Genomic DNA, 12606 nt, shown 5'->3' with positions numbered 1-12606 from the left:
GTGCAGTCATCATCGGAGCCACGTTGCCGTCAGGTTGTGTGACTAATTGACCCATGATTGCCTTCAGCATCTCACTGTAAATATTCTGTCAAGCTCTTGTTGTTGTGACTTTTTACTGACGTCGCCTTTATTCCAAATCAGAAAAGTAGAAGACATCAGAATAACTGAGCTCCATCAATCAAGTGTGCATTAATTTATTTCAGCCACTAGATGGAGCCATTTAACCTTAACCATAGACTGAATACAAAATATTAATAATATTACTTTAATATTAAGTTAATAAAGCACATGTGTAATGTGATTACAGTTATTTTACATTGTGTCTTCAGTGAATCCTTACCTGTTATATAATTAACTGGGTAATCTTTAGGGATTCCCAGGTGAAAACAAACCAAACGTGCTTGTTGAGCTGTTTAATTTTATCAATAAAATAAACCTTATTTCAACAGTTTAAAGTTCAGGCTTCTTCAGAACAGATAAAGACACCGAAACTGCAGTGATGTAGGTTTAGTTACTGTGTGTGAGTTACTGTAACCACTCCTGGTTAAACATATTCTAACACAGATAAATAAAAAAAAATAAAATACAGTCTATGAAATTACCATTATCACATAATGGCAACAAATAAAAACAAAGCCAAGGACTGCAATGTGTCAAAAAGAGTAAACTTTATTCTTATACTGTGTATATGTGTAAACAAAGATTTAAAAAAGTTGTGACAAACTATTGAAATTCTTCTACACTAACTGTATAGAGGAACCTGATTAATTATTGCAGCTAAGTTCAATCTTTGCTCCTTTCTTTCTTCTCTCTTTAAAGACTTGGACCCTTAAAAGCCTTTTGACCTTGTATTGTATCATCCTGTCCTTCTCTTCTCTATTATTCTGTCATGAAAAAATAGAAACGCAGAAGAAAAACATCACTGGGGTTTGAAATCTGGTTGGAAAATCACCATAAACTCTCTTGTCCAAATGTTTACACACACATTATTTCTCACAGATGATTCATAACAGTGTGGTATGTTAGTCAGAGTCCAATCTGCAGTTAGTTGGTCATTGTTGTGAGCTCAAAACATGACAGCAACTAGGGTGGAAAATCACCAGCAGAGGCTTGAGATGCTGGTAAATGTTTATCAGCGTCTGCTAAGTAAGTTAGTTCGGCCTCTCAGACGCTTTTAAAGAAACAAAGGACGTTTATTTTGCTGTAAAAATCAAATTTGTCCTGTGTGGGAGCAACAGGAGCTGTAAAAGTTTTAGAAACCAGCAGCATCTGTGTCGGCAGGTGGAGTTTTTCACATGTGATGCAGTACATGAGACAGAAAATTAGAGATTTGAGGCAAAAGGTTTCTCTGCACATTAGAAGGGAACTGCTACATGAGCTAAATTTAAGGTTGTTATTCTGCAAGTAGATGTTTTCCTCACTGTGTTTGATGTTATTTAAGTTTATTTTGGAGAATAAATCAGAAAGTCACTGGAGGGAAAGTTGGTAACATTAGTAAACATGTGGTTAACATTGTGTTGCACGGAAGCTTCGTCGGCATGCTGGTTTTAATTCCCTTTGACCTGTTTTAAAGCTGAATTGTTCAAAATGAAAAATGACTGGGTTTAATAGGAAACTAACACCGGTCGACGTCGTCATCTTTGTTCCCGTCTTCGACTACGACGTCCACTAGATGTCTCTCTGATAAATCGTAATAAGCTTATTGATGACCTGTGGGCTCAATGATTTTACAGTCTTGAATTTCTGGATGTTGATTGTGCAGAGTTGCTCAGTGCAGTTTTGAGAAATGGGTTAAACTTTTGGAAAATAACAACCCTGAAAAAAATTTTAATTTCCCATCTTGTCCCATCTCGTAACAAAGCTACGAAGCGTTTTTGTCCACAACTGCACATCTCAAGTGTGTATCTTAAATTCTCTCTGATTTATTCATTTGTTTTTACTTTATTCCTCCTCTTTGATATTCAGAGGTTTCTTGCTTTGGAGCGCGGCGTCAGAACCGACAGACTCGTCGTCATTGTTGGCGACATCGTCGTCGTCGTCGTCGTCCGTCTCGCCAGTTATATATGAGCCTTTTTGTCTGGACAGACACCACAGCAGCACTGCGATTACACAGATCAGTGCCAGCAGAACTGCACCAACGATCCCTGGAGGGTGGAGTAGAAATGTCAAGACAGGAGATCACTAAACGACCTGAAAATTCAGACTCAGATTTGCACTTAAGTGATGCTCTCAAATCAAACTGGCCAGTTATTAATTTGACTGGTTTGCTCTGTCTTTATATAGATTAATAACTGAATAAAATGTTGCAAATTAATTATTATTTTATTGTAACTTAGCACTGCAAAAGATTAAATTTAGTATCACAAGATGTACGCTGTGTTCAAGTCATATAAAAAAGAGTTTTGGTTCAGATTCCATTTCAGGAATGACCTAGACTTGATTTTACTGTCTGGCTGTTCATTTTTTGCATCATTAAATCAAAGGTTCAGTGTTGAATTTATTGCCATTTTAATACTTCATAAAAAACAGAAACAACAATTACGGATTAAATTAAAAGTTAAATTCTCACCTCCAATTAAAGCTGCCAGAGCCTCACTGTCTGAGCTGTAGCCTGTGAAGACAATGAATTAAACTGCAAAATGCAATAAAACCATTTACAGTGTTTGTTTATCCAGCTTTTTAAAACATCAGCCTTGGAAACATCACCTTGTCCACAACTCATGTTGTGCAGAATTAACTGTTTTGTACTGATCCTTAACAGAATTAAATTTAAGATTCAAATGTTTTAAATGATACCAAATATGTGTTTTTATTTTTGGAAAATGAATAATGTCAATAAAAGCATCCTGTAGCTTTATGAAAGTGATGGGTGTTAATGTCTGATAGTAGATAAAATTTAATCTTAATCAGGGAAAGCTGGTTTATGGACATCATAAGAAGAAGAAATTACAATCTGAATTTTCCTCAGGTCTGATCCTGTTTGTCTCAGTCTGCAGATTTTCAGTATCGAGCCACCACTCCCATGTAGTGTCACAGGCAGCTCACATTATAAAGTTATTTGGAGGACGCATGGCAGCTGATTTTTATTTTTTATTTTTTTCCTCGGCTCAGGATCCAACCATGCATGGTATTCAAACACCCTCAGGCTATTTTAGATCGTCAGTGTGTGCAGAGAGAAGTGACAGAGGCTGATTTTACACTGCACGACCGAAGAGGACTCGACTCTCTTCACATCGCATTTGTTTGCACATCATGACAGAAAGAAGACGGCAGCTACACCTATTTATTTTTGTGATGAAACCAACTTGTGTAAAAGATTATAGAATTACAACAGTTAGATACAGAGACACTGTGATTAAATGGACATCTCAATATATCAGGCCTCAACAATAATAAGCAAATGCAGCTGCTCTTGGCTTCAACTCTAAACTTTATCAATTAAATTCTTTAAAAATGCTAAAACAAACAAACCTTGTAGTCACTCTGCAAAGTTCCTACATGCATTTCACAGTCAGAAATCCAAGTACGGGTGTTGCATTTAAGTGTTCCCGGTCACTAAAATGGACTCTGCTCGTAAACTTTTCCACTTTTTGTTGTTTTATCAGCAAAACAGTGAAAATATAAGGACTTGGATTTATTGTTATCAGATAGAAAACCTCTCTGTGCTCTGTAACCATCTTAACAGACATCTGGAGTTCTGACATTTAAGAGGCTTTCTAAGTCAAAAGAAGTTTTGTTTCTGATTAAAAGTGGAGGATTTTTACTTTCATCTTTCACTGAAGTCCAAACTTTTACTTTTAGCAGTTGGATGAACACAGGTCCAGGGCTCAGAGAAAATCCCCCTCCAGTTAATTGCAACATTTTGGATTTTTCATGTGTCCAAGTCCAACTATGTGTGATGCAACTTGAATGCAGCCTTACACTTCAGTTTAATCTACAAAAAACATGTTTTCCAGATGTTAATATTAACCCTGGCTTTCTCTACGTGCAGATCCCCTGTCAGTTAGCCCCTCTCCGGCCCTCTCTGGCCCTGCTGTGGAAACGAGGGCCAGCGGGTATCGGTGTGTCAGCTCTTATCTCCACAGTGACAGACCCTGGAGGCGTCACACTTGCTCCTTCCCATGCTCCTCTCTGACACCAGGCTGATAAGACACTCCCTGCCTAACACAAACACACCTCGGCTGCTCCAAAAAATGCTTGCAGCGTGTGAAAGTGTGTTGACATCTAATTAAGACTTTCTCCTTTGATCACACACTGATTACAGAGTTGATTAAGAGAAGATGAAGATTCTTTTTAACATTTGAAACTATAAAAACATCTGTACACGCCTCTTTTTCAGCCATTTGCTTTATGGAAACAGTTTTTAGGAAATAGACTTATTTGCTTTCTTGAGTTAAATGAGTGGCCACCACTCTCATGTCTACCCTGGTTAGCGTAGCTTATCTTAGCTTAGCATAAAGTATCATTCATCCTTTAAAGGAGTTATACTGTCATATACGCGTACGTACCCGTTGCCGGTATCCTGGTCACATGCTCTGAAAGAGGAGGACGTGTTCTTGGAGACGTCGGAACCAAAGGAGTCATCTGAAAGTTCATGTTGACGTCAGCCTGAACAGATCAAAAACATAGTTTCACGTTCATGTCATCATCCAGATCCTAGGGATTCACCCTCTGGGCACCATGAACGTCTGTACACAGGTTCATGCCCAGTTGTTGTTGAGATAGTTCAGTGGGAACAGCTACAAATACGTCAGATATTCTGCCCTCTTGAGCTGCCTCTGAAGCATTCAAGTGCCATTTTTCTTGTGAAATAGTCAGAAAAATGAACCACATAATCTTTAAAAGGCGATTGAGGGACTCAGTGCCTCTAGTTTTTCACATACTGAATCATGACCTCGGAGGAATGACACCAAAATAGATGAGAAGTGTTGGTGTTTTCCTCTATAATAACCTCACAGCTGCAGAGCATTAAGGTCAAACACAGAAATGTGACGTGCACTAAAACAGACCTTAATCTGATTTTATTTGCCAGAGGATTCACTTTTTACTTTGCTTAAACGTCTCTTTTGTTTATTGAAGCTTGTAGCAGAAGTTAATTCTACATATCTAATTTGTAAAATAAGCAAACTGTGAAGCAAAGTTATGTTCAGGGACTTTCTCAGCATCGTGTTACAGAGAACTGACATAACTTACTATGATGGAGTATAAACCAAGGTGCAACGGCTTTGAGTGGCTGTCACTGTGGATGGCAGCTTGCTCTGCAAAACACAGTCACAGTGCATGAAGTAAAATGACACAAAGATTTAAAAAAATTAAACTACACTAAAAGACCTTAATGTGTGATCTAAAAGATACAAAACTCACCAGGTGTGAGAATCTGCAGGCTGCTCCTCAATTGCAAACAAGAAGTAGAAATACAACAGAGCATATGCTGCACAACACACACACACACACACACACACACACCCACACAGATGGGTGTGGTGTCAGTCCCCAGGGTCGGGATCTGTTCCCCTGCTGGCCAATAGCGAGGCTGACTCCACCTCTCTGATGTTAAACAGCCTGCAGATGTCTGAAACTGTGCAGCTGACAACGCCTCTTACATCATCTGTTAATTATCCTTTGTGTGCCTTTGTGTACACACACTGTGTTTAATAATCTTACCTGTTGTTAATGTAGATCTTCTTCTTTAGTCTGGTATGTGTAGCATTGCTGCAGGTGTTTTCCTACATTTCCCAGAATGTAGGTTTATACAACCTGTCTTAATATATAGCTGTGTATTAAGCCAGATTATTCTCTGGCTTTGTCTCAACTCTGGGGACATGTGGAGGCCAGAATGAGACTTGTAAAACCATGACGTGACATGTTAGGAGTTAGAGTGCTTTAAGTTGTGAGAACACTGTTGCCTTTTTCAACAAATGGGGAATTATTTTTAGTTTTCTGCATCTGTGTACGTCACAGATTTAGGGCGGCATGTGTACAACTTACTTACATCTCTTACTATGGCTGGAGATTTAAGTGAAGCTCTATACAACATAAAAAGATAGCCTGTCTGTCTTTGCTTTGACAATTGTGCACCCCAACCAGCTCCGTACGACTCCTCTGTTGATAGTGAATCTAAGTTTCCAGTTGAACTACATTAGCTGCCCTATGTACATGAATACAAGTGATACTGAAAGACCGTTTAGCTTCCTGCTGTCTCTGCTTTCTAGGGATTTAAATCAGTCTGGGAGTTTAGAGTTTACTCTGATTTCTTCAAGTGTCTGAATTCTGTCTTTGTTAAACAGGAAACACCTGCAGTGGAGTGAAAACACTGAGAAAAACGATTTACGACAGATGGTCTATGGTTGATAAACTCTGTAGAACAAATGTTACTTCTGTTACTTGATGACAGCCAGCCAAAAGTAAATTTGAATGTTTGCACATTTTGGGGGAAAACCAAACAAACAAAACACATTCACGTTCTTGTCCCGTATGTAATCTACTTTTGTTTAAAAAGAGCAGGAATGTTTTCATTTTGTTGAACAAATTAATTTTAACATGTCAGACGTACCTGCTTTTACATCCCACAAAAACATTCACAAACCCAGAGCGATACATTTATAATTTAATTCACTTCATATCACCAACATCCACACAAACCAGTCCTCCGCATTTCAAATTACACTTTGTCACATCACCAGACAAACTCCTCTGTTCCACACTGTTTTCATTAACAGTTTTAGAGCTATCATTGTATGAAGAGAGAGTTACGCACTGTGAAACTAGATGATTTTTTAGATTGACAGTTTCTACTGCACTGGATATGAACTCTAACAGGATCAAACCTGCAGCAGAAGCAGGGAGGGAAACTTGAATCGTCTACAGGCAACAGCGGCTTCTAAAACCCAACGTTTTATGATTATTTTAGCAGCCAACTAGACATTTGGAAGGTCTCATGACTCAAATAATTGCTGATTACTTGTTTACCAAGAACCTAAATAAAAAGATTTTCCAAAATGAGCTTCTAAACAATAAACTTAATGTTTTTGTTGAGCATCAAATAAACAAACTTTTTAGCCATATCTAAAATCTATCAGCCAGATTTTTGTTTTAGTATATGACCCTAAAATTATGTTTGGTTTTCTACCAACTAGACAGCTAGAGTAAAAACAAAACAAACTCAAAAGTCATTTCAGAATTCTTTAAGCCAATTTTAACTAGAAGACAAACTAATCTGTCACTTTAACTTTTTAACACTAGTTCAAACTGGAGTCTACCAGATTAGCAGCTAGCGTGGCTAAACCTCACAAGCCATTTTGAAACTTTTACCAGCCGATCAAATCACGACCAACTTACAAGTCACTTTCAGTATTCAACAGTCAACTATTTTCAAACAAAGGTATCTATAGATGGTTGGTTAGTTCTTCTAACAAGTGCAAAAAATCTAATTAATGATTGGTGGCTGATAAAATACTCACTAACCACATGCAATATGCGACAGCCATTTCTTAAAATAATATAACTCCAATTGATGGTTGGTTTCCCACCAAAATGGCTGCTAAAGCAGAAAAATCTCACATGCTATGAAACTTTAATGAGCCAAATAAACAGGTTTTACTTACAGACCAACTCAGTGTGGCGTCTAGATTAGCTGAAACTCACAAGCCATTTTGAAACTTTTACAAGGCAATCAGATGTTTTTTTTAAATATCGACCAACTCAGACGTTACCTTTGATATCTGATAGTCAACTAGATTTGTCAAATACAGGTGCTGTGAAATGGTTGGCTGACGAGTGGAGGGTGTGTTGTTCTTCTGCTATTACTTTTTGACTATTTGGGTCCCTGGCTAACTTACTACTGGACTCTTTTTTTAGGATTTTTTTTTTTTTTTTTTTGCTAGAGTAAAAAAGTTACCAGTCATTTTCAATTTTCAGCAGCCAAGTTGATAAAACCTCTAAACTGTGCTTTCTAATGTGGCTAAAAGACATTTTTAAAACATGATCACTAACTTACAAGTGATTTTTAAAATTCAAATTAACTGTTTTCAGTTTTCAGACACCTAATTAGTTGATTGATTCCCAGATTGAATTAACTAGTTAGCCACTTGGCTTTCAAAAAGTACATAAATAAAACTTATCAGCCAATTTATGCAGCCAGCTAGAACTCTAAAAATCTGTTTGTCCTGTTAAAGAAAGCCAGCATTTCAGCCACCTTAATTTACTGGTCAGTGGCAAGTTTTGCAACAAGCTTTGTCGCCATTTTGAGGACTTTCATAGCCATGTAGATATTGAGATTCAGTAGAAAATGGTAGGATCTGTGAATCATGGTTGGTTTCAGCCAAACTGAGCACTAGACTGGACTGTTTGCCAGCCACCAGCCAAACATTACCGGTAATCTGTTGGCTGCTGGCTGGAGTTGTGTTTTCCCACCCTGCGCTGCTCTGAAGGCATCGACCAGTCGTGCGTTGCTAGGCTTCTGCTTCTTTATAATTTACTGTAACTCCCCCCTTTGTCTCCGTCCGCGGTCGCCGCCTCCTTACTCGTCCTCGTGCTCGAAAAACTCGTGGCAACAGACTGTAACCATGGAGATGAATGTCATGAACTCCTGGAAGTCACACTCGGCGTCGCCGTCGGTGTCCAGGCTTTCCATCAGGCTGTCCAGCGTGGCCTGGTCTTTCACATGCTGCAGGGGGGAGGAGGGGTTCAGATCAGGACAAATACAAGAGAAGAAAGATCATTAAACACTTACAGATGAAACTAGAATATTAACTCTTGTAGCTCAGTATTATTCCACTGTAGTTTTGTTTTAACCAATGTAAAGGATCTGAATACTTGGGGTCAGTTCAAATATTCAGGATATGCTCTCTCTGCTTCCTCCACCTTCTCTCCAAAGATCCAGAGTTTTTTTTGTCTCACCGCCATCAGCTCTGGCAGCTCATCGTTAAGCAGATCCTTCAGCTCGCTCTTCTTCAGTTTGTGCTTGTCTCCTTCTCTCTCTGAATACTTCTGAAATACTGCGATGATGGTCGCCATCGAGGTCTCCAGGTCAGTCATTGTCTTTTTACCTACAACACAAATACGAGAATGAGTCAAGAATCATACAGCAATCATAATCCTCTGCGCCGACTTTCGCTCTTGATTTTCCCATCATTAAATCAGCTTGTTATTATATATATTTTATGATGACACATACTTAAAAACTTAAGCAACAAACAAAGCATCGAGGTGGTATCCAAGTCAAAATCTTGTTTGTAAAAATAATTTAAATTCCAACTTATTAAGATTTAAATTGCTGATTGGTTGCCATGGAATGAAAATCAATAAGCTTTCTCAAATGACAAAGCATATTTGACAAATACCGTAATTTTTCCATCGATACCAAAACGAAAACTTGACACTGTTGTTTATTTACATTGTAGGATCTCAGAATTCATCATTTAATCACATTATTTGGCACAAAATGCAATAAAACCTGATCCATCGGTCAGTTTTTTTATCCCCCAAATGAAAAAACGCTGATGACCTTACCTTGGGGGTCAGTCCAGGCAGAAGTTGTGTGTTGTGTATCCAGAGAGTGGAGGCTGAGGATGGACTGCAGGCTTTATACTGTGGCAGTGAGGTGGGTGGTGGTGTGGAGGGTGCAGTGCTGAAGTCAGCCAGCCTGTCATTCAAACTGCTGACCAATCCCGTCCATCCACCTCCTCCTCACTCCACTGCAACCCTGCTCTGACCAGCACTGACCGTCTCACAGACCTTAATGTCAGTGCAATAAAGTGATAACTGTTCCTGCTGATGAGAATATATTTCTCATTACTACATCTCCCACTATTAGAGATTGTTGGGTTTAACATGACGGCTGAAATTTAAAAATGCACCTTAGTAAACGTCTTTTTGTTCTTTGATTTCCTGCCCTCAGGTTCTGTGGTACCTGACAGTGACCTCTGCAGCCTCTGGGCCCAGACATTAAACTCTCTGGTTGAGGAATAGCCAGGGCCAGCAGATGCATTCATTGATTGGGGCTGAAAGAGTTGGTTGGCTGAGGGTTCAAATTCACGACGGACCAGGTCTAAGACGTTTATAAAACTGCCTCCAGGTCTGGTAGGTTGATTTGAGTCCAAACTGTGGTTGGGTAAATGGATTTACCTTCTGAGAGTCAGTGGCCTGTGATTGTGATTGGTTTCCTCAGTGAGCCAAGCAGCAGACGGCTGGATTGATAGATTGATTGATCAGAGGATTTTTCCAATTATCAGAAGAGAAAAGAAAAACGAGGAAAAAGGAGTCAATCACATCACCCAACCCTAATTAAAGAGTTTGTTTTTAGCCATGCTAGCAGGTCGATGGTAATATCAGCGCCACCATCTGGTCAACATTTGAATTCTTTCAGTACTATAAGTTACAGGAGGAGCAGCAGGTCTTTTCCAGTTGAGATGAATTTGCTAAAACCTTGCCGAGCACCTCTGAGCTAATTAAGATTTAATGAGATGAACAAACAATGGTAAAGGTGCCAAACACCTCCCTGTGCAGTGTATCTCCGTGCCGTTCATCATGGATCGTATACCATCTATCTGTGTTCCCCCTTTGATCCAGATCTGCCTCTCCTCGTTATGTTCGGGCATCTGCTGGGCGACAAAGGCCCGTTTCAGAGGAAGCGTATGGCCGTGCATGTTAATGAAGATGTTCTTTTCACCGTTGGATTTGGCCAGACGTGTGCCCTCCTCAGCCCAAAGAGAGCTCGCAAACACTACATCTGCTGAAGCCAAACAGGCTGAAGTTGAGACGTCCCAGTGCCAGGTTCTTACTCCAAAACGCTGTAAACAAACTTATGGGACGTTTTATATGAAGATTAGTCTGTGAGTTAGTTCACTCAAAACATTTCACAATTTCTGGAATAAGAGAAAGGAGAAAGTTGCAAAGTGTAAAGTTTTTTTATGAAGAAAAAATATCGTCTCTCAGGATTTTGTGGCTTTTAATTATTCTTTTTAAAATGGATATTTAACTTTAACTTAATTTTAAAAACATCTGAAACACTCTCTGTTACAATAAACCAGGATATGGTCTAGATTCAAGTCAGAGAATCTATTTTTAAAAATCTATAAAAGGAACAAAAGCCTTAAAGAAATCATGAGCACATCATAAGCTTTGATTTAAAGGAAATATTACCACTGTTAGTCGTGTCTTAAATAAAGATAAATCCCCCAGAGATGTATTATTAATCATGTACAGCAGATAATTTAAAGATTGGTCTGAATACAAGCAAAACAGAAACTAAATTTCAAAATAAATGGGGACATTTAAAATTAAATCACTCTGCATTTTGCACCTTTGAATATTTAGTGTTAAATATAACACTTCACCTTCACATGATGACTTCTGATGTAACATTAAGACAAAGCAGGTGTATCTGCTGAATATTGTATTATGAGTCAATAATCTCCACAATGTGCTGAATCCCCCGGATGACTTCCTCCAGCGCCCGCTCTGACCTCTGACCCCCGTCCACTCTTTGTATTTTCGGTCAGGCAGCGTGTTGGAGAACAGAGCCGTTTATTACATGATAAACTGTGTCTTTGTTTGTTGGTAAATACACTCCTCACGCGGACGACTACAGACCGTCTCATTGTTCGCTTCAAACACTGAAACTCTGTGCAGAGAAACGGGCCGAGAGAGCATCGTCTATCATCTCTCTCTCTCTCTCTGCTCGACGTGTGTCAGCAGTGAGACCTCATTTTTTTAGTGTGTAAACATGAAGGGATAAAAGTCAAAAATATGAGATAGTAAGTCAACAGAATTACCAGCAGGCCATAACTGTGACTCAGTAACAGATCATTTTAATTTACTAAAATGTACTATTACTACTTCTACTACTTTGTAGCCCAAAACTTTTACTTATTATCTCTGAATTTTAATTTAATTAAGTAGAATGAATATAAAATGAGAATTTTAACTTTGTGTTGGTTTTTAAGTGTTTGTTTTTATGATTTTAGTTTTTTCTTTTGTTGTTTTCATATTAAAATGTAAGAAAAAAATAATTTGATTAAATATTCTTCTTAAGAAGTAGGTAAATTACATTAAGTGTTGGTTAAAGTGTGAAAAATAAGAAACTAAAGTTTTTATTTGGCCCAGTTTTTCACCTGCAGCATGAAGCCACAGGCCGGACAGATTTTACACCTCAAGATTTGACAGTCAACCTCTCTTTCTCCTCCTCTCTTGTCTCTTTTAGCATACTTTCCCCCCAGGAGACGGCGTCCTCAAACGGCCCTGGGGCGTCCTCAGGGCCCAGCCGGGCTCCCAGAGCTTAGCCGTCGCCGAGGCAACCGGTCACGGCCTCCTGCTGGTCTGGAAAAGGTTTGCCAGGCCGCTGAGTCACCACCTGGCAGCCGAGCACAACCTGAGATTAAAACACACACACATACTGAGGTTGGTGGTGTTTTTGTTTCTTCCCTGTTCTTTAAGGATTATTAACTTTGTTTTTGATTATTTTTATACTTAGATTGGTTTGTTTTTTCTGTTTCTAAGGTCAAGTAAGTTGCTTCGTTTCCTGCGTTTAATGCAGTGACCTCTGACTTTTATTCCCCCCATTATTCGGTTTGTGTATTTTGGCAGGTCAGGAGTTTATTTTGACCT

The 12606-nt window shown here is 38.9% G+C and overlaps 2 protein-coding genes across 2 annotated transcripts in view; one reads left to right on the top strand and one right to left on the bottom strand.

Annotated features, from left to right (window-relative positions):
• Positions 1–651: 651 nt before the first annotated feature.
• On the bottom strand, positions 652–9616 carry s100b (S100 calcium binding protein, beta (neural)). Its single transcript, XM_018661298.2, has 7 exons — positions 9511–9616; positions 8899–9047; positions 5365–8665; positions 5194–5258; positions 4509–4608; positions 2570–2611; positions 652–2144 (listed from the first exon to the last, which is right to left on the bottom strand). Exons 2-3 carry the CDS (start codon positions 9034–9036, stop codon positions 8519–8521), a joined length of 285 nt encoding a protein of 94 aa, XP_018516814.2. The 5' UTR covers positions 9037–9047; positions 9511–9616; the 3' UTR covers positions 652–2144; positions 2570–2611; positions 4509–4608; positions 5194–5258; positions 5365–8518.
• Positions 9617–9908: 292 nt separating this feature from the next.
• Positions 9909–12606, top strand: part of sh3bp4a (SH3-domain binding protein 4a) — a 42265-nt gene continuing 39567 nt past the window's right edge. The window contains exons 1-2 of the mRNA XM_018661296.2: positions 9909–10080; positions 12203–12399. The gene's annotated coding sequence lies outside the window, so the exon portion shown is untranslated. The remainder of the gene's footprint in view (positions 10081–12202; positions 12400–12606) is intronic.

The sequence above is a fragment of the Lates calcarifer genome, linkage group LG7_2, assembly GCF_001640805.2.
Source record: "Lates calcarifer isolate ASB-BC8 linkage group LG7_2, TLL_Latcal_v3, whole genome shotgun sequence".
NCBI classification, from domain to species: Eukaryota; Metazoa; Chordata; class Actinopteri; family Centropomidae; genus Lates; species Lates calcarifer.
Note: the sequence above shows the minus strand (reverse complement) of the source record. Positions and strands in the feature narration are given on the sequence as shown.

Coding starts and splice junctions, on each gene's coding strand:
- s100b (XM_018661298.2), bottom strand. CDS start 9,036: ATGACTGACCTGGAGACCTCGATGGCGACCATCATCGCAGTATTTCAG. Junction 8,666..8,898: donor AGCTGCCAGAGCTGATGGCG/GTGAGACAAAAA, acceptor TCCCCCCTGCAG/CATGTGAAAGACCAGGCCAC.